Source organism: Mizuhopecten yessoensis, unplaced genomic scaffold, assembly GCF_002113885.1.
Source record: "Mizuhopecten yessoensis strain PY_sf001 unplaced genomic scaffold, ASM211388v2 scaffold8071, whole genome shotgun sequence".
Lineage (NCBI taxonomy): Eukaryota > Metazoa > Mollusca > Bivalvia > Pectinida > Pectinidae > Mizuhopecten > Mizuhopecten yessoensis.
In genome coordinates, this window is record NW_018407364.1 from 734,246 (window position 1) to 756,631 (window position 22,386).

Below are 22,386 nucleotides of genomic sequence, written 5' to 3' on the forward strand. Positions count from 1 at the left end.
TCTTGCACATTAACTTAAACCTCGCAATTCCATGTTATGCTACTACGGCAAATGTAACTGTAACAGGAGAAAGAGAAATGCAACAGCCAGACTGAGGTTCGAAATGGTAGACGGATGCTTTCCAAATGTTGACTGTCTCTCAGCAACACCAGTTACTAAATGGGTCCCTTTCTTGCAATACTTTTAAATATATTCTTACCAAAAAATAAAATTGCAACAACACATTTTACATTTGACACATTAATTTATTCAAATATATCTTACTTCAACTTATCATTCTCTTATGATACCTATTCTTGAATGTGTTGAGTAATAAGACTGCATGTCTTTACCTTGTCGTCATTGAACATAGAACTACTAGGCTGTCGGAGCAATGATAATAAATAACAAAACATTATCGAGACCACAAGTGACTACGGAAAATCCAAGCTTTCTTGCATTTGCTTAGTGTAGACTGAATAACAAAATGACCAGTTGAGAATGTAGACATGAATCTGTTTAGCTTATGTAAATTTGAATCTCGGTATAAACCTAGGACCTGCATTTGGTCAAAGCCTGATAACCTTTCGAGTCGTTTCAAAATGTGATTTATGAGATATATCTTGAAATTTACAACAACAAAAATTATATCGTTATCTTTATATAATCCCCTTTCATTTAGTGTCAGTTGTGAATTTTAATATTCTTATAAAATATGAAAATTTTACCTTATACAAAATGCATATGAATCACTATCTAGAATCGCTTTCCATTTAGTGTCAGTTTCAGTTTGGAATTTTAATATTCTTATAAATATGAAATTTACCTTCGGTTTTGTTTAGATAAGCAGGTCTATGAACAGATGTAACTTAATTTTCTAGCATTAGTGTGTATAGCCAGATGTACAATCGATAGCAAGCATGCAGCTAGGCATATTCAAACAGTAGCAGTGAACCTTTCAAAGTCACAATACTGTTTACATAAACCCCCACTTCAAATTCAATGGGATCCTTCCTTGATCATTTGGAATGATTATGTATGGTAGAATTCAAATATATGATTACACTCTGAAAAATGACTCGGGGGTGGGGGGTGGGGGTGGATCTCAAAAATAGCAAACTCAATTTTCCACTGGGAGACTTTCCCCCTATTGGCCTCCTACCAGGACCAGCTCACACTGGGGATCTACAGATAGAAATGTTCTTACTTGTCCTATGGAGATTGAGATTTGCTTCACCTTTATGCTATGCATCTCTCTAGTTTTCTTCACATGTATACAACATCAAATAATTTATACATGATCTAAAATGTAAACAAAACACCTCACAAAACATTTACACTCAGAATCATACCAAAATCAGAACAGTGTCAATCAATCGTAACATCCATTACACTCTCTAACCCACTATCGACCAGATCATTTACACCATTCTCATTAAAATGATTTTATTCAATTTTTCATTCACAAATCTCTTATCCAATTAAATATCGTCTTCCAAATAACTGGCATTTCTTTTCAAAAGCTGGCGACTCGATAGGCTTGTTTGTTTCGTAGAATGGATTCATGGAATGCTACAAAACAGAGAAACAACCATTAAATATTACAACATTTTTTTTTTAAATTTACCCATACAACCGACAACCCCTTCCCCACACACACACACCCAAACATGCCGTAGGCATATGCAATTTTATTTATTATAAATCATGCTTGGCCCCATGACAATCAGATTTTTTTTTCTTTCAATATTCGAGGCAATATGTCAATGTGCATGTACTGAATCATAATTTTAATTTTTTTTTTTCATCTTCATTTTACCTTATTGTTACAAGTATAGTCAACACTGTAATCAACCTCAAAAGCATTCTACCTCTTAATTAATATCAGGCCCCACTTTTGCTGGTACGAGTATTTCATCCCTTTATCATCATTTACCGACTTGTAAACATAAACAAACGGCCTTTATTGCTCACCTGGATATTTTACCAATCCTGGGAGAAATGTTCTCCATAAAAGTACTTTTGCAAATATTTCCATATATTGAGTCTCAATGGCTTAAGAATGTTCCAGATTAAATTGAACTTTATGCTACTCTATCCCAGGATGCTACTGGTCAAATATTTACATATTTGAACCCTGTGACCATGAAAGTAGGCTGAGGTCATTTATTTGAGGCAACTTTATTGCACTCTGTCCCTACTTGCCAAATATCATGGCCCTAGGTCCTCCATGTCTTAAGAAGTGGTTCAAAGAAAATGTTGAAGGACGACTGATAACACACCACACTACAAACTCAACTGACACTTTGAGCCAGGTTAACTAAAAAGGTGTCCATTACGGCTGTTGTACACATAATTTACCAAAACAGCTAAACATTCGGGGCATTTTTAGGCAGAATACAATGGTAAGAAATTGTTTCCACAAGATTCCTATAATTTTGTGACTGTTCATGAGCTTTACTTGTTGAAATTAGTGTTGCAAGCAAGGCTAATAGGGTGGGTTTTTTTTTTATTGAAATCTGCAAAACTATTGAAGTAACAATTTTAGTCAAGTAGTCCATGGCATACTATGACAACATGATGTTCATACCAATAAAAGAAAACTCTTACAACTTACTTTGATGTAAATCTCATACATTTCCGTAAAGAAATTTCGAATTCCATCTTCATTTTTCGTATCATGCAACATCATAAACCTCATCCCTGGTTTTACAGTCAAGGAACCAAAGCTATCACCATATAAGGTTTAACAGTCGACAGATATTGTTGGTGACCATCAGCAGGATCTTCATTATTTTTCTCCTAATTCTATGACCACGAAGCCTCATTAGTCAGTAACATTTCTTTAGAACAAATGAATAAATCAAAATTGTTCATGATTGAATTTATGTCAAGTTATTTGATTCGGTTTTCAAGTGGAAAGTAACAGTGATAAAATCACCGCAAAAACTTGAGTATCTTTCCAATGTTTCATATTTATATACAGTATACTCATTATCAGTTTAAAACATAATTTTTTTGGAAAGATTGCATGTACAAATGTATATATACAAATTCTAGTGTTTCTTATACATGCATGTACTGGCACCAAACTTTGTGATGTCACAATATTGTGCTGTTACACCGATAGTTATGTCACATAGACGTGTGATCTGATGCTACAAGTATTGTGCCGACAGGAGTTAATATATAGTTCCAATCTGTATGTAATTACCCAGCACATTTAGAAGTTAATAGAGCTCTTTTACTTTGAACAGATAATGCAAAAAAAATGTATGTGTTTCTTGTTTCTGCTTTAAAAAAATTAGGGTCTGTAATTATTTAATTTTTAAATATTTTTACTATGCTTATATAGAGTGCTTATCATTAAATGCCAATAAAACTTTAAGAGTAGGCACAAAAATCTAGGGTCAGTAGGGAAACCGGAAACACACATTGTTTTTGCCTAAGGCAATGTTGATATCTGTTGAGCATCAAATAACAACTTCATTTATCAACAAAAGGATACGACTTGCTGTGACGAAAGCCGAGACAAACCACTCATTGAATTTGTCTACAATTTTGAGGTACATATTGTTAGTGGTCCACATCTGTTCATCCACAAGGTCCAGGGCTTCATGGGCTACAAACTGGTTCAAATGACGATGGTCATCCTTCTACAAAAAACAATTGTCAGCAAAGTTATAACCATACTTAGCAAGAACACCCAATAATTATATCGACTTTTTTTTAATGATAATTAAGACAATTAAAATGGCAATAATTTATTTTAATAGAAAATCTCTGAGCTTTTAAGCAATAGATGAATTTAAAATCTCAATAACTCAATATTCATCAATTACTTAAATTATTCCATTAAAAAAGAGAAGTCTTTTAGTTTCATTTTTGTAGGGTGACACAAGTAGTTTATAAGAATAGATACATTTATTTCACCAGTTAATCTGTTGGCCAGTTTATCAAACAACAAACCTTGGGTTCATTGGCTCTGCTTTGAGGAACGAAATCCATTTCAAACACAGGGTTGTCATGGTGACCAACAACCACAAAGTAATAGTTTCCTGCCATTTCTGTACGTTTTCACTCGGGTTTTTGGAATAAATCTAAAATGTAGGAATCATTATTAGTCAACAGCAATCATTATATACTGGTATATTCAAACATAATAGAGAAATAAAGGAATCTCAACACCAGAGGGACGTTTTGTGTGATTTACTGTCTACATGTCTCGACCTGCTATGCGGCCATCGTCAGGACAAAGGTATATTGTGGCTAAAGACTAAGGTACAGAAATGTGGTACAAACAGATTTATATAATGGTAAGTTACATTCATTATGACGACATAATAGCTATGACTTAAGTAGTGTTAAACAGTTCCTGGTAACGTTGCTTCTGGAATATTCCGTACACAGCTGAATGGTTCGACTCCCTCGTTAAACTCTTTTTGGGGTTGTGGTCTGTGGTCAATTGCCTCCAAGTATCGGTGAGTTCTGTTGTTCAAAATGTCTGTTCGGCCATACTTTGGCGCAGTATATGGGATAGAGTGGATCCGGAAGGATGCAAGGGATAGGACAAATTAAGGTATATTGCAGTTTAAGCTTAGCTATGGTACAGAAAAGGGTACAAAAACATTTAACATATTGGTAAGTTACATTATGATGATATAATATAGTTACGACTTAAGTAGTGTAAAACATATTTTCATTTTGCTTCTGGAATATTCCTTATATGGCTGAATTGTTTGACTCCCTCCTTAAACTACTTTCTGGGGATCTGAAGGATCGAAGAATAATAAATAATAGGTGATCCTACTGATCCAACACTCCTCATATGTAGAACTATGCCGTAGCGTCCTAGGGTGGATCCGTGAGTGGATTCTATAGAGTTCCTTACAGTAATATGGTATATTAAAAGTATCAAGAGACCCATAGGCATTAACATCAACCGAGTTAAAATGTGACAAGTAATATAATCAAATATAACCAAAATTATCTTTCTTACTGTGGATTAGCTTTTACAAAATGATGTTAGAGAGTGACCAACGTTTCTATAGGGCTAGTAAATATCAGTAAAATGATAAAATAATACTGCAATAAAGTAAAATTTACATTTAAAGGGGTTATAGTTACACAGCAATCCTATGATAAGGATTCAAATTAAGTTTGAATTATTTCCCACTGAAATTAACAAAATATACCCAATAATATGAATTCCCTATAAAAAAAAACCACCATAGTAACATTACCTCCTGCCATGGGAAGAATGTGGGGAATATGCAACCCGGGGTTTTGAAATTCACACTTTTGATGAAGAACATTTGGATCTTTCCATCCAAAAGCAGGATTTGATTCTTGCAATTTGAGTCTAAAGAAGACTATTGAGAAAGCCAATTTGACCTCTTTTGGCTCTGCCACTTACACTTGAGTGTAAATTCTGATCCCCATCTCCCCAGAATGATTATTACCACAAAGTTTCATCTAAATATGACAAAGACTGGAAAAAAAGTCAAAAATATTATTGTTTCAGGTTTTGCACTAAGTGACCGACCGCCTATGAGCCCCCTGAAAGTCAGCCCCTCTATTCTTTAGTATAAATTTCAGACCCATCTGGAGTATAATTCTGATCCCCCACAGGCTGATGATTTATACCATCAAAAATCAAGTCTCATTAAAATCTGGCAAATAATTTCTGAAGAATATGTAACCCCCTATGAACCCCCGTGGGAGTCAGTCCCTTCTCCAGTATAAATACTAATCCCGGCCCATCATCAAAGCAAGGATCTTTCTATAAAAAATGAGGTCCATTGGACCTGTATCGCTCACCTGGTTTTATATTTAATTCATTTCAACTGATTGCATTAGTACATCTTTAAATGAAATTTCCTCAAATCCAGACAAGATCTATGTCCTTACCCAACTGGGACCGCAATATCTGACTTTCACCTAATCAGGGGCCTCCATTGAGTTGCCATGTTAACAAATTTTGAAATAAGTAATATGTCATATTACAGGGTGTAATTAGACAATACTTTAATTTTCATTCAACTATAAGCTTTTATAAACCTAGAAACCAATTTTTAACAATTTATAAAAACTACACCATAGAATATGATAATCTTGCTGTACCATTTCTTAGGACCGCAGGGGTCAAATCAACCTCATTCAATTAAGAAATGTTTGCAGGCAATTAGGGGATATTAGCGTCTTAAAGCAAAATATTAGATAATTTTCCTCTTTGGGGCCCGGTCTTCCTAGCCCCAGGGGTCGAACCAGTCTCATTTATTTAGGAAATGATTGCCCTCCCCCAATGAAGTTTCAGAGCAAATTTGGTTGAAATCTTCTCTGGCGTTTAGGAGGAGATGCATTTTAAAGCAAATTTAGCTAAGTTCCTCTTCAGGGCCCCGCTCCCTGGCCTGAGGGGTTGAACCAACCTCAATTATTTAGAAATGATTGCCCTCCCCTAGTGATGCTTCAGACTAAATTTGGTTGAAATCCTCGTTGGCGTTTAGGAGGGGATAGGTTTTAAAGAAAAAGTTGATGACAGACGCTGCGCCACGGCATAAGCTCACTTGCACTTCGGGCAGGCGAGTTAAAAATATATATCAAAAAAAAGGAAGTTTTAGAGAAGTTTTTTGATGGTTTTGCACTCTGTGGGCCCTTATGACCTTGCTCCTCAGACCCTTATGGGGGAAGGGGGCATCTTCAGTATAAATTATGATCCCCACCTTAGACTGATTATTTAACACCATTGGTGGTGGTGGTGGGATTGGGTTGGGGTGGTCAGCCTCATCTTTAATTGATTATTTACACAAATGCACAACGACTGACGAAATGCAATCAAATACCAGAGTGACAGGTGACCTTAAAATCTGCTGTATCACCTATGCAATGCACCTGTTTAGTTGTTATAATTGTCAGAAATAAGAGCAATAATACATTAGTACACTGTTGTAAATTACTATAATCAATCATATAATATTGTTGGCAGCTTAAGCAACATTTGAACAGGTATGATAAGGTATCTGTCTCAAGAAAATAGGGGAGGGGGGCAGGGGGGGCGGGACTCCTTATATTATACATAGTTTAGATCTGTCCCCCATTTTTCTCGAGGACGATACTTGCGCCTTATCATTACTTTTGTATCAAGTTAGCTTTTCCAGCAATGCAGTAATAACACTGGGACTTGCTCACTAGATCAGCAATGTTCAGCGACAGCATGGTCAGTGGCTGGGCGAGTGCCCACCCGTGCATTAAATTTGGTGGCAGCATTCAAATAGTGACTTTTGTGATACCTTGCAAGTTATAAGCAGGTCCAGTACACTCTGCCGATTGAGCTATATAGCTATAAAGACATATATAGCTATATAAACCTATAAATTATAGCTGTATTGAGCTATATTTTCTCAGATTTCAAATTTCATTAAATTAAAGCAAAGTCGCATTAAACATTAAGGTTTATGGTAATGTTGACTACAAAGAGCATACAGTTAGATGTTTATTTTCATTTTTCATAAATGTAAAATTTCCGATTTTTTTACACCATTATTTTTTTAAAAGAATACTTGTATTTAATGTCTTTTGTTATCAACCTAATGATACAATCTTCTTTTAAAAGCGACTTTGTTTCGTTTTCTTTAAAAAAAGAAAATCACTTGGAAATAGGTCAAAAGACCTATTTCAGATAGGTCAATAGAGCTATTATAGGTATTTACAGCTATATAGCTCAATCGGCAGAGTGTACTGGACCTGATAAGGCCAGTTCCAGATGGGTTGGGAAGATGCATTGGAGTGACACAGACAGACAGTGGAGAGTGCACTCAGCAGATGCCTTTTAACAGAAATGCCAGTGCCTGGATTCTCTTATCAGTAATTTGATGTGTAAAGATATGGGGTCACCTATGCCTGCCATAACTTCTCTTAGTCCCACATTGAGCATCATGAGTTTGCCTGTGGATTTTTCTGTTTTGTTTTGCTAGAAGATCAAGCTTCCAATATATAGTGTCTTTTATATAGTACCATATCACATGAATAATACAGCATAGACATTGTAATTATATATACACCACACACAGACATTTCAAAACCAAACCCGAATGTAAAACCCCCTCGAGCTCCCTGCTACAACAATGAATGGGTAAGATTCTTGCTCAAGGATGCAACGTACACAACGCTAAAACAACCAGTCTCGAACCACCGACCCGACAGTCCCCTACCAGTCGGTAGCCCAAGTCACCATCCTCTCTGATAAAGAGTCCAAACCATACAAAAAAGCATTCATCATTTTGCCAGTCAGTCTCACCAGGATAAGTCATAAGAGGGTGTGGTGTAAAATATAAACACCAACTGGGTCAACAAAATGAAATAGCATTTATGTATTACACAATGAAATCGTTATAAAACCTACATTATTATCCTTTTTTGAAGCATACAGGTCACATAACACTGCTCCTTTTCCTATAAAAATGTTGAAACAGGTAAGGAATTATCAGCAATAATTATGTCCCTCTTGACAGGTGTCGGCTGCTGCTTCTGGGCCGCTCTCATTTAAAACCTTCCAACCGATATGAACAGTTTTGTCATAATCATTATTTAAAATCATTATGAACCTAGTCCTTTAAGTTTCTGGCTGTTTCTGGCAACCTGAACATACATACATTGCTATATATAGTTAAGTATATTTATCTATGTTATATTCATTCACAAAAAAAAATATTACCAGTAGGTCCCTCTGCATAAATGAATAGCCCCAAACCGTTGAATGACAGGCTAGTTCGTGTAGGATGTCGTTAATATTTTTTCCATATATTACCTATTCAATTCAACAAATAATTAAAGCTTATGTTATGCATAGTTTTGTTTTCAACATAACATATTATCATCATTTTAATGTGTTAAATTAACGGTAAATCGGGTAAAAATCGGCGAAAATCTGTGATGCTGAATTCGTTGTGGATCATCGAACGCACCTTGAATGCTGTCTGCCAATGATTGACGGTCTAACATCTAACGTGCGCGGCGGATTGTGGGCAACGAACGCAATGAAAATAAATCCCTACGTTTTGTCTTGGATCTAACAAGTGTTTCTGTAATTTATTTTATTCTTCGTATAATCTAACAAATAATTATATGATGCTATACTGAAACTCTTTATAATTTACTTAACTGATGTTTTACGAAAAGTAACTCAAAATCGACAGACGGGATATTAATACGCGGCGTCAATATGGCCGCTGTGGAATGTTTTTAGAGAACGCTGACACTTTGCAGACGAGCCAAAAATCGGAAGTTTTCAGCTATTTAGAGTTCTGGTAGATTTCTAAATTTTCCAAGCACAGTTTTTAACCTAATAACAATGTTCACATTTGTGTATTGCCAGGTTGCATCATGTAACAAATTAGAAAAGTTTCCCGTTTTTACTGTGACAAGATTATTTGATGTTAAATGTGAAACTAAGGACAGTGAAAACTATGAATCATCGGGTTTTTTATTTGATTTTGTGGCATCCCTAGTTATTTTTGTGCAACAGTTTAATATATAAGTGTTTAATGTTGCAATGACAGCTTCTGCGTTGCTAATGTCGGCATTTCATTGGTGCAACCCCCCACCCCCCATCCTCTATATTCGCCCAGCATTTTTGCCGGTCAAGTCATAAGCAAGTGTACGCCCAGAGCACAGGGGCACGCAACTACTATTAACATTCATCTTGTTTTAAACTTGTGTCCAGAGTGAACAGTTTTAAATAGTTCACATGTCCTTTCCACAAGTCAATGTCTTTTCAGTTAAACAAAGCAGCATAAAAGAATTGTTTTTAAAAAGAACATCACTGACAAGTTCTAGCTGTATTATGTATGTTGTAGTTTACCTACCAATGTAATTACATTAATTTCCTTTTTTGACCTAGCAACTTAAGTGTTGACAGAATTGTTAAATATGTGGCAAAAACAAATATGTACACTTGTTGATTTGGTTGCATCAATTTGACTGGTGTATGTCTCATTAGGACCGTAATCCATCTCTTACAATTATTGAATTTGGCATGCAAGTAACCTTATTGGATGGCGAAGTGTCACATACTGAAGTTGTGTCCCATGCCAAACAATATACAGAGTTATGACCCTTTGTTCACCATAAATCATTGTCTAGTGTATACTACATGTATTCGGTGCCACCAGCAGTTGGCACATTTTCATACATGTGATATCTCCTGGGGCCTGTTCGTTTATGCGGAACAACCGGTTTGACCGTTTATAAATGTAACAATTTCAGGTATAAATTCTGGCAGACCTGCAAATGTGTATGCAGGCCTTGCAAGGCTTTCTCGAGGCTCGCCTGAAAGCAGCATCAGATTACTAGGTCCGACCTTGTTTAATAAACGAACAACAGTGGTCCGATCGGTTTGACCGTTTAAACGAAAACGGCCCTGGTTTCAACCATCAAAACACGATCTCCTGTTTTGACATTGATAATAATGAATTCCCATTACTCCTTTTATCGCCCAAAACTTGAGATAATTTTTAATGCTACAGGGCAAAATTTGTCACCACTGAACCACTGACACGAGTAATTGGCCGTGCTAATGAGATAACATGCTAACCTGACCAGTGCTATAATCTAGGTGTTTCAAACGCTTTGTTATCTCAATGATGATACATAATTCAAACGCACGAGAAACACAGACTAATCAAAGGTGATCACGTCACACATGGATTCAGTGTAGCCTAAGCTAAGAGATGTTTTAGATCACTGTTCAGTAATTATTATTTATAAAAGAAGGTGAAGTTATCATCTGAATTATTTTGACACATGTAGCTGAAATTAACACTTCTCTCTGATACAGATATGGAATCAAGATCGGGAAATCACAAGAATTATATCTTCAATTAATTTTATGCAATATTTTTTTCTTGTTATATCTTTATAAGTGATTCCCTGAAACATGATAATACTTGGCAGATTTTTTAATGGAAACTGGACTCATGATCATCAGAAAGACAACAAGATTATGTTTAATGAACTATGTTTAACAGACTTTTAAATATATATACGTAATTACTTTTATTTATAATTAGAAAAAAGTCTGCTAAGTGTCGGCTATATTTACCTACATTTATCATAAGATCTGACTGATTTCATATTATAATGAATGATGTTTAATTTGTGATGAGTATAGAGTAACTGCCATATCTGTTGGATAATAAACTAAAACTGATATTACCTTTGCTCTCTATTATATCTAATTTATTGCAAAAAGACACCATTGTTTTGATGAGTTTTTGATAGTTTAATAGAAGATTTGAAAACATGCACATTGTTCTTTTCCTGAAAATATGGTAAAAATTCATAAATAATAAAGAAATGATGTTATGCCTTAATGCAGTGAAAAATTATCCCTACTTAAAATTCAATCTCTCTACTTCAAAATACAGATCTCCTTACTTAGTGTTCCAACGGCATCACATGTATGCAAATCAAATGGTTCTTTTTTTCATAACATAAATACAAAGGTGTAGAAATGATAAACTCATATTTTGTTATTTGCTTGCAATTGTAGAATTCGCAAACATGGCAACCGGCGGTGGTCGCCAATTTATGAAATCGGCATCCACTGATCCAAAACCAAGAAAAGCATGGCAGAGGTCAACAAGTGCATCAGATAAAGATGATAACATCAGTATACACAGTATTCCAAATGATCTGCGACCAAACAATTGGGTAAGTGAAGTAGATGTCCTGTAGCTGGATTGACCGATATGGTATACATTGTTTTATATAGAACTTGTGATAAACGTTATGCCTTGTTCAAACTCATAAGCTGAAAAAATGAGTGTGTTTAGAACTGACAACTGAAATACAGGGTCTCGGGGTAAACATATGAAGGGCTAGAAAATAAGGGTAGCCGGCTAGTCTCCAGCTAGACTATTGGTTCTTAATACTACAGGTCAAAACTTGATATTACTTATCCAATAATATTGGGTTAGTGTAATTTGCACATAAAGGGCAAGCATGCTCATTCTATTATAAATCAATTCGATTATAAATCAATCACCACCGGGTCCTCTTAGCATGATCAATTTGAGGAAACAACTGTAAGACTTGAAAAACAAACACTTGACACTGCTATTATAAATGAATTTACTCACATCTGATTGCATATGACAACGCTGAAACAGCGTGTGTATTCAGTGAGCGATGGTCGCCAACTTGGGTTGTGTAAAGTACAAAATGGACTGAAAATCTGGATTTAAAATTTTTATCGGAAGAAGGGCCCAAATAAAAAAGCTGTTACACCTTTCATTTAATTTTTTTTTTTTTTTTAATTATAATATATATATCTAACAGTTATATTGCTGAAAATCTACATAAAGAACATATTTTGTTTGTTATCTTTTGTTCTTTATCTTTTGTTTTAAAATTCACTAAAGTTTGGTAAATAAAAGAACTTACTTAAAGAGATATAAATTAAGGGACACATACATTATGACCTCTCCCCCCTAAATTTGATATGGTATTGTTAAAAAATTCTGGAAGAACCTTTTAGCCCAATTCTATATTTTACGTTAGAGTTTGTGAAAATTTTCAATATATGAATGTATTAACATGACCAGTAAATTTTCCAAGTCTCATATGGTCCATCTTGATTGTGTAAATTTGATTCTGATATACCATAGGTATGTATAGGGTTATGTTTACTGAAATGTAATTAGAAGAAGTAAAACAATAAAAGAAAAATTAACTCCCACCTGTCCTTTGTTTTGAAAGTGATGAAACTTGAAATACGGCTGAAATGAAAGGCCCGCACCAACCTTTTTGTTTTAAAATAAGATGCTAATAATTATAAATAGATGTTTGAGTTAGTATTGCATCATATGATCTCTAGATTAAAAAATTTAAACTAGAAATCTTCCTCAATCCAACCTGAGGTTCCCTACAGGACAGGTGAAATAAGGAAATATATAAATTAACTTTCAAGTCAGAGACATTGGATGAAATTTAGTGTGTAAAATGATGTCATCAGTTCTTTCTGTTCTTTGTTTTTGGAGGTACACCTATTGCTTCAGTGTGCTTATGACATTGAATATGGTATAAATAGTTGTTTGTGAATATGAGTGTAACCTTTTGAAAGTAACTTTCTGACATTTGTAATTTTTCCTTGCAATATTCTATTTGCCATTACCTTGTACTAAAGTTTACACATTTTCTTCAGAATTCAGATATACATGTATGTATTGTATATACTCTCTCTCAGCATATATATTTTATTGTACATCATGGAAATCCAGATTTGAAATGATGATCTGTGATGTATTGTTTCATATTTATTATTATGGTAATAGCCCACAGATTTTTGAAGCAATAACCTGATAGTAGTTATTAAAAACAAAATTCATAAGCCCTGACATCAAACTTACCTCTGGGCATTGGGCTATTGTACACCCCTGGTATAATAAATCTAAAATATATATATATATATACTGAATATGTAAATTGATGTGTATGTAAATTAGTTCATTAAATTTAACCTAGAAGAAAATAAGAATGAAATCTTAACTGGGAGTTTGCATGAGATCGAATTCAAACAGAAGATAGCAACTGTCACTGGACTGTTCAAGTTGATATTTGAGTTGAATGTAGCTTTTGACTTCGACAATTATAATTATACCAATACTGTTACAACATGCATTATTTCTAGATACAAAAGGTTTGTAGATCTATACCGCAGTATTCCTGTAGTTCACTGTATTTCCTGTAAGCACATGTAACTCTTATATATGTGTAATTACTGCCAATCTTTTGTAACACTTGTGTCCTGTTACTCTACGTAATTAGTAATGTATGGTGGCTCTCTAAATATTCACTTGGGGCTGTTCCACTTCCAGCATTAACTACATGGAATGGATGGGAGGCCCTTATTTATGGACCCTCCCTATCATAAACTGATTCTTTATGTATATATGTAACGGTAGGCAGCTGTGGATTAACCCCACTACTCCTATAATATTAAATGCTAACTATGGAACAACCCTTATGACAATTTTTGGATATTTTAGGAATCAAGATTGGGAAAAAGTTCTGTACCATTAAAATATTACTGCATGTAGTGGAATTGGTATGGTATTGGCCTAAAGTATTGTTAGAACTTAGATTGTATATATAATACTGATATCAAATTCTATTTTTTTTTCAAAATTATATATCCACAAACTGACATTTAAAAGGACAACTTGCTTTTTGGAAACAAACTTAAGCACATTTTTTTTTAAGTGGATGTATTTTTTTCCTCTGGAAGAAATACATTACGTGTATGAATTGAAAGTAAGTTCTAACCATATTCTTTTTCTTTCTCATAGCTTTTCATTATTAACATCATTTCCATACATGTGCCTGTATGTAAAATTCAACATCCAGATATCGATGACCGTAGGTGCTTAACATACCAGTCTGTATCTAAAATGAAATCATTGCTCTCTCTGTAGGTAGTATTTACCTGCTAGTCATTCAGTGTGTGTTAACACATAGTGTTACAATAATTTCATACCGCAGCTTGTTTTCATATTAACAATGAAGAAACAACATGATTACATTTACATGTAGCATTTTACAATTGTTTACAAGTCTGGAAAGGAAAGAAGTCTAGAAAGGAAAGGATTTTTTCCAGGTACACTGGCATGCATAAATCATACAGTAAAACCTGCCATAGAGCTACATGTTCTACCTGTCTATGACTGTTTTGAAATGGTCTTAAGTATTCTTACATAGATAACATCATGGTATGGTGTATGTCCACCTGCTCAAAACAATCAATGATTGGTGTTCTTGGTCCCATAGGCAGTCTTCAGTATAGTGTTGTTGTTTTTTGCTAAAATATTGGCAAAATTTATGCTCTAACTACCAAATGTGTCACATCATGACACATTTTTTTTTTAATTTGTTCAATTGCACGGGGGTCATTGGTCACAATTCAATATTCTGAGGTGAGCATCCATATATGTATGTAAGATTTATAATTCACACAGTGGTAATAAATCAATATCAGTTACGTTTAGGCAGGATCTATGTTTTTGTTTATCTTACAATTGCTGTGGATGAAATATTATTATGAGAGGAAGTTACGACATTGCATGTTGTTCATAATCATTATTTGTTTATAAATTGTAAAAGCTGTGTGCATTGACATTTATTTCTGTTAATATTCATCCTTTTTGTGGTTTTCACTTTTAATGCAGATTGACATTTTCTAATTAAAACTAACTGGTGTGATGATTTGGTGTGAATTTTTCCTTACTTTTTCCTGGTTCTGTCTAACCTGTAGGATTTTTCTGGCTGGAAACCTAATCCTGGTGTAGATAATACTAAGCGTCGGAAGAAAGGCAATCCAGAGAGAGAAAGAGAACAGTCCCTATCATTGGACTCTCCGCCCCCATCTGAACGTCAGCAGCGCACCCCTTCAACCTTTCCTCGCACTCGCATAACCCCAAGTACACCCACTTCTCAAAGAGTTGCGCTAGAAAAACTCCGCCAGCACATGACATTTAGTGATTTAGAAGATGTAAGCATATGTAAATATTACTGCATCAAATTTAAATTTTCAGCTTTAAACCTGAATAATGGTTTGTAATTTAGGTGGTAAATCTCACTCCCTCATGATCAAAAATTTCCATTCTAGAATTTCACATACCTGGTAGTAAATTTCTTCCTCTGTAGATGAAAATCATTTCTAATTTTGTCTTTCAGTATACCATGGGAAAATTTCACCTAAGCTACTCAAAAAGTATTGCATTTAATTAAACAGCCTTTCTACTATTGTGAATTATCTTATTGGAATGAATGAAATATAATTTATGATATCATTTTCATTTATTATTTATTGAAACCAATTTTCTTCAATGAAAACTTGTTCTTATTTGAAGCAGAAGGTGAAATATTTCTTAAGTGTACATAATCATTTCTAAGGCTTGTAGTTTTTATCCTCATATACACCAGTCATCTCATTCATATTCATTAATGATATTCGATCATTCAATCACTCCGTGCTACTAGTAATATTTCATATTGGTCAGTTATCTTAATTAAAAAAATAATGTTTGATGTAATTTTTCTTCCTTTTCTTAATATATGTTAGGTTTTCTTTGAGATGCCCAAAGTTTTGTCATTTAAATCAAGTAATTGACTGGAGATGGATTCCTGTGGTCTTATTATAGGGAAGTAATGATGGCGAGAGAAACAATGAAAGAAATGTTCTTGCACGTCGAGGCAAGCTGGAAAACTTCACCCGGCAAGACACTTCTAGTACATCAGAAGGGGCTACAGCAGGGAAAGTGCCAGAGCTGGTATGTGTGATGTACCCTTGATATATGAGTTTAGGGAGAGTGTATGCCCTGAACATGTTTCTAAATATTAAGCTGCCAGAATATTTCTTATTCATAGTCCAGATAATTTTTTATGAATGCTGCAATATTTGCATACCAAAAAACAAATTGGCAGTGACATTGTCCCCTTCACAAAGGTTTCCTTCAGCCACAGGACTGACATATATTGTTATTGTTGACACTTGACACTAGGAGTATGATTTGTTCTCCTATGGATATTCTTAAAGGACATTAAACTTCATCTCTATTGAAACAGAATAATATACTAGTCAAATTGAAAGCATCATTTGAAATATTATTTTATTGTGCGTATTTATGAGAAAACTGGATATAGCAGCATGGTAGGAAAATATGGAACATAGTACATGATGCTTGAGGAGAACATGTGGGTAACACATCCAGCTTATCAGCTTCCTATAATGTTTTACTTGTAATGTGTACATTATGGTATTCACTATTGCAGAGATTTGTCATGTACAGCTGTTATGTGTATTGATTGTGATACAACATTACAATGTAGAGAAGAGTACACCAATCAAACAACATTGAAACCTACCTGCTAAAAAGCTGAAAGATTATTGGCCAATCAAAGCAAGTTGGTAAAGTCGCCAATACAACTTTCAGAAAATTGTTTCTGATTTTCTGATATTTTTTCCCCCACAGCAGGGAGAACATGGTCATATTGTCAGTCGACTGATGCAGATCCGGGAGTACATTAAACAGGCCAACACAATGAAGGAAGCTTTGTCCAAGTCTGGATCTCCTGTAAGTTTGGTGTTCAAAATCTGTACATGACTCTCCTGTCAGTCTACTACTATCTCCTGCTAATCTTTTATTGAAACTCTGTCAGCCAAATGTAGTAATCCAGTTGATAGTCTACTGCTAATTTGTTACGTGACTTCTGTCAGTCTTGTTGTTGATAGTCCACTGCTAATCTGTTACGTGACTACTGTCAGTCTTGTTGTTGATAGTCCACTGCTAATCTGTTACATGACTTCTGTCATTCTTGTTGTTGATAGTCCACTGCTAATCTGTTACATGACTTCTGTCAGTCTACTGTTGTTGATAGTCTACTGCTAATCTGTTATGTGACTTCTGTCAGTCTACTGTTGATAGTCTACTGCTAATCTGTTACGTGACTTAGTCAGTCTACTGTTGATAGTCTACTGCTAATCTGTTATGTGACTACTGTCAGTCTACTGTTGATAGTCTACTGCCTATCTGTTACGTGACTTAGTCAGTCTACGGTTGATAGTCTCCTGCTTATCTGTTACATGACTTAGTCAGTCTACTGTTGATAGTCTACTGCTAATCTGTTACGTGACTACTGTCAGTCTTGATGTTGATAGTCCACTGCTAATCTGTTACATGACTTCTGTCATTCTTGTTGTTGATAGTCCACTGCTAATCTGTTACATGACTTCTGTCAGTCTACTGTTGTTGATAGTCTACTGCTAATCTGTTATGTGACTTCTGTCAGTCTACTGTTGATAGTCTACTGCTAATCTGTTACGTGACTACTGTCAGTCTTGATGTTGATAGTCCACTGCTAATCTGTTACATGACTTCTGTCATTCTTGTTGTTGATAGTCCACTGCTAATCTGTTACGTGACTACTGTCAGTCTACTGTTGATAGTCTACTGCCTATCTGTTACGTGACTTAGTCAGTCTACGGTTGATAGTCTACTGCTAATGTGTTACGTGACTTAGTCAGTCTACTGTTGATAGTCTACTGCTAATCTGTTACGTGACTACTGTCAGTCTTGATGTTGATAGTCCACTGCTAATCTGTTACATGACTTCTGTCATTCTTGTTGTTGATAGTCCACTGCTAATCTGTTACCTGCCTTCTGTCAGTCTTGTTGTTGATAGTCCACTGCTAATCTGTTACATGACTTCTGTCAGTCTTGTTGTTTATAGTCCACTGCTAATCTGTTACATGACTTCTGTCATTCTTGTTGTTGATAGTCCACTGCTAATCTGTTACCTGCCTTCTGTCAGTCTTGTTGTTGATAGTCCACTGCTAATCTGTTACGTGACTACTGTCATTCTTGTTGTTGATAGTCCACTGCTAATCTGTTACATGACTTCTGTCATTCTTGTTGTTGATAGTCCACTGCTAATCTGTTACATGACTTCTGTCAGTATTGTTGTTGATAGTTCTTTGCTAATCTGTTACATGACTTCTGTCAGTCTTGTTGTTGATAGACCACTGCTAATCTGTTACATGACTTCTGTCAGTATTGTTGTTGATAGTTCTTTGCTAATCTGTTACATGACTTCTGTCAGTCTTGTTGTTGATAGACCACTGCTAATCTGTTACATGACTTCTGTCAGTCTACTGTTGATAGTCTGCTGCTAATCTGTTACATGACTACTGTCAGTCTACTGTTGATAGTCTACTGCTTATCTGTTACGTGACTTAGTCAGTCTACGGTTGATAGTCTACTGCTTATCTGTTACATGACTTAGTCAGTCTACGGTTGATAGGCTACTGCTAATCTGTTATGTGGCTACTGTCAGTCTACTGTTGATAGTCTACTGCCTATCTGTTACGTGACTTAGTCAGTCTACTGTTGATAGTCTACTGCCTATCTGTTACGTGACTTAGTCAGTCTACGGTAGATAGTCTACTGCTTATCTGTTACATGACTTAGTCAGTCTACTGTCGATAGTCTACTGCTAATCTGTTACGTGACTACCGGCAGTCTACTGTTGATAGTCTACTGCTAATTTGTTACCTGACTACTGTCAGTCTACTGTTGATAGTCTACTGCTAATCGGTTACGTGACTTAGTCAGTCTACGGTAGATAGTCTACTGCTTATCTGTTACGTGACTTAGGCAGTCTACGGTTGATAGTCTACTGCTTATCTGTTACATGTCTTAGTCAGTCTACTGTTGATAGTCTACTGCTAAGCTGTTACATGACTACTGTCTGTCAACTGTTGATAGTCTCCTGCTAATCTGTTACATGACTACTGTCTGTCAACTGTTGATAGGCTACTGCTAATCTGTTATGTGGCTACTGTCAGTCTACTGTTGATAGTCTACTGCTAAGCTGTTACATGACTACTGTCTGTCAACTGTTGATAGTCTACTGCTAATCTGTTACGTGACTTAGTGAGTCTACTGTTGATAGTCTACTGCTAATCTGTTACGTGACTTAGTCAGTCTACGGTTGATAGTCTACTGCTAATCTGTTACGTGACTACCGGCAGTCTACTGTTGATAGTCTACTGCTAATCTGTTACGTGACTACTGTCAGTCTACGGTTGATAGTCTACTGCTAATCTGTTATGTGACTACTGTCTGTCAACTGTTGATAGTCTACTGCTAATCTGTTACATGACTACTGTCTGTCAACTGTTGTATACTGTTAATCTGTCGACAACTCCCCTGAAAGTCAGCTGTTTATAGCCTACTGTAAATAACCTACTGTAACAGTGATAGTCTGTTATAGTCTTCTTTAATAACCTACATTTAATCTGTTTGGTTGCTCCCCCCAAAGTCTGTAATTAAATATGTAAGTCTGTTTATTGTTTCGTGGCTCTCTTCATAGTATGCAGTGTTCATAGCCTACTGTTAATTCCACCAATGGCTCTTCTGTACTTCTGTTTATGGCTTTTGTGTACATGTCTCGTGCTAATCCGTTGAATTTTCTGTAAAACTCCTCATAGAAATCACAAAAATAGTTGTTTCAAATGTTTGAAAATGGCCAGTTTTAAAATTTGAAAATTAAACTCAAAGTGAAATGGATCCTTAAACTAAAGTTCGGATTTATGTGTATAATGGTATATATATATAGTTGAATAATGCCAGTTATGTATATAATAACAGTAATTAATGAAAGAGGATCCTGTGAGTGTACATATCACATGTGTCATTATTTCCTTATAAAATTATTTCTTGTAACATTTTCTATGCCATCATAAAGAACTATCCATTTTTGATGTATTGTTAGATTAATGTCAATGTGAAATTACAGCTGAGTAAGCAATCTAGGAAAGCAAGAAAATCATTAGAAATGACAACTTTACCGTTTTAGACGGGTCATCGAAAAGCGAGTAAATTAGGACAGGTGATTGCATCTCTGCGAGAACAAGAGGCTTGCTTCATGGACATTCTGCAAGACTTCTGGGTCAGTTACAATGGACAACTGTGTAAACCCTTCTTCACATATTGTACCACTGTTCACATACACAAATAACACCTTTGGTAAGACAACAGAATTGGAGATGTAATCTGTCATGCCAAAAAGAAAAAACAAATTTGGAAGTCCTAACTTTCTTGGATTTAGTAATTGTGTCACATTCAGTATGTTGTTTGGTGCATCCGTCAATATCTCCAATTGCAGTTGTCTCCCCATATTTGAAAAAAAATATGTTTTTGTTCAATTATTTTTTTCTTCTATGTGATCTGGTGCTTCTCTCACAGCAAAATAAAGAAGACTATGAGAGAGTATCAAAACTTGTCGCAAGTCTTGAGGAACAGGAAAAAGGCTATGTAACTTTTTTGGCGCAATATTTGGTGAGTAGTGAACATGACACATGTATTCAATGATAAAATAGACTGTCTATTACTATCTAGCATGTGTGTTCTCATCTGCTTTATTCTGTCATGGGTTACTGATCTTTTCATACAAAAATAAAATTGATAACATTTCAATATGCATCTGGTGTTTGAAAATTTTAAGACTTTCCGGTTTTAAACTTTGAAGTATAAACAAAATAATTTGCTGCCATTTTGATTTTATTTAAATATTTAAATTTCCATTTATTATATGTAAATTGATGAAATAATGATGTTCTACTTAAAAGAGTCAGTTGTAATTGGTTTCATCATTGGATTTGTATATTTTTTACCTTTTGTGAATAACAAAAGCATATTTTTTACCTTTTGTGAATAACAAAAGCAGTATGTCCGTGTCTTTATCAGTATCATCTTTAATGCATGGCACAAAGTGTGAATAAACTTACTTGTAAACATGTATAAAGGTTAACCCATTGATTTACTGTAGAGGCAAGTAAACATCTATGTATACCCTTTCATTTACTGTTGATGAAAGTGCCAGGTCACATCTTGTTGATTTATTCTGCATGGCATTCATTTCATTGTGAACGTCTTTCGATTACATTTTTTGCACATGTTTGGGCTGTGTAGTATTGATGTATGGTGGCTATGTGGTTCCTTCTAAACTCCATATTAAGTCTGTTCCAAAATTAACCATATTTTGGGTGAGCTGAGAGGCACTTTATCAGAGACCCCCATCACCATTAAAAATTAAAACTTGATTTCATATATGTAATATTAGGTGGAGCTGGAACCAACTCCACCAACCATAACTATTAAATACAAGTGTCCCTACCACAACTTCCATATGGAATCAATTACAGAATAGCCCAAACTTTGTTATTGAAAAGACTGATTTTTTTTTAAAACATCAAGTTGGCAAAACAATTTGCTTACAAGTAGAATTTAAGCTATATTTATATTTATCATTGTCTCATTGATGAATTGTAAATATTGCATGACTGGTTCTGTGTTTGGACTGTGTTGTTCCCGTGTGTTGTGTGTAATGGTTATTTTGTTCTAAATTTCATATTTAATATTTATCTGTATGTATCTTTCCTACAATGCTCCTACAAGGCTATTAAGAAACTAATCTTTGGTTTGGTTATTACCAGTCATTGAAAGAGGACAGTACAGCACCCGACTGGAGCAACCAGGGTCAAGAGACCCCCTTGGTCATGGAGTCTGCCGATGAGGAAGCAGGCTCTGTAGACCTGGAAGTGCAGTCAGAGACATCCGAAGCTACTACAGTATGTACTCCAATAAAACAGGATGTTTCTGTTTTAATACTTAGTTTTGTAATGAACATTTGTGAATACCACATTAATCCAGATGTGTAAACTTAGTGACAAGGTAGTGGGGAGAAAAAGTCAAATGAAAATTAAATTACATTTATCAGTGTTAGACTAATATGAACATGTTTGTATTATTTCAATGACTAACTCTGTTTTAGTGGAATCAATGAACGTGT

The 22,386-nt window shown here is 35.0% G+C and overlaps 2 protein-coding genes across 7 annotated transcripts in view; one reads left to right on the plus strand and one right to left on the minus strand.

The window, feature by feature from the left end:
• Positions 1-224: 224 nt before the first annotated feature.
• On the minus strand, positions 225-8,772 carry LOC110454842 (trafficking protein particle complex subunit 2-like). 2 transcript variants are annotated; one of them, XM_021504580.1, is made up of 5 exons: positions 8,693-8,772; positions 3,949-4,079; positions 3,488-3,635; positions 2,597-2,682; positions 225-1,551 (listed from the first exon to the last, which is right to left on the minus strand). In XM_021504580.1, exons 2-5 carry the CDS (start codon positions 4,042-4,044, stop codon positions 1,453-1,455), a joined length of 429 nt encoding a protein of 142 aa, XP_021360255.1. In that variant the 5' UTR covers positions 4,045-4,079; positions 8,693-8,772; the 3' UTR covers positions 225-1,452. The 2 variants fall into 2 exon arrangements, with proteins under 2 accessions (XP_021360255.1, XP_021360254.1); XM_021504579.1 differs by lacking the exon at positions 8,693-8,772 and adding an exon at positions 8,381-8,557.
• Positions 8,773-9,184: 412 nt separating this feature from the next.
• LOC110454796 (pericentriolar material 1 protein-like) overlaps positions 9,185-22,386 on the plus strand; it is a 43,012-nt gene continuing 29,810 nt past the window's right edge. For 3 of the 5 annotated variants that reach the window (XM_021504502.1, XM_021504505.1, XM_021504504.1), the window contains exons 1-7: positions 9,185-9,284; positions 11,528-11,688; positions 15,287-15,523; positions 16,176-16,304; positions 17,007-17,108; positions 20,781-20,873; positions 22,031-22,165. In XM_021504502.1, the coding sequence (XP_021360177.1) occupies positions 11,539-11,688; positions 15,287-15,523; positions 16,176-16,304; positions 17,007-17,108; positions 20,781-20,873; positions 22,031-22,165 (846 nt within the window). In that variant the 5' untranslated portion in view covers positions 9,185-9,284; positions 11,528-11,538. Of the gene's footprint in view, positions 9,285-11,527; positions 11,689-15,286; positions 15,524-16,175; positions 16,305-17,006; positions 17,109-20,391; positions 20,485-20,780; positions 20,874-22,030; positions 22,166-22,386 lie in introns of all 5 variants that reach the window. The other 2 variants (XM_021504503.1, XM_021504507.1) reach the window with 2 other exon arrangements.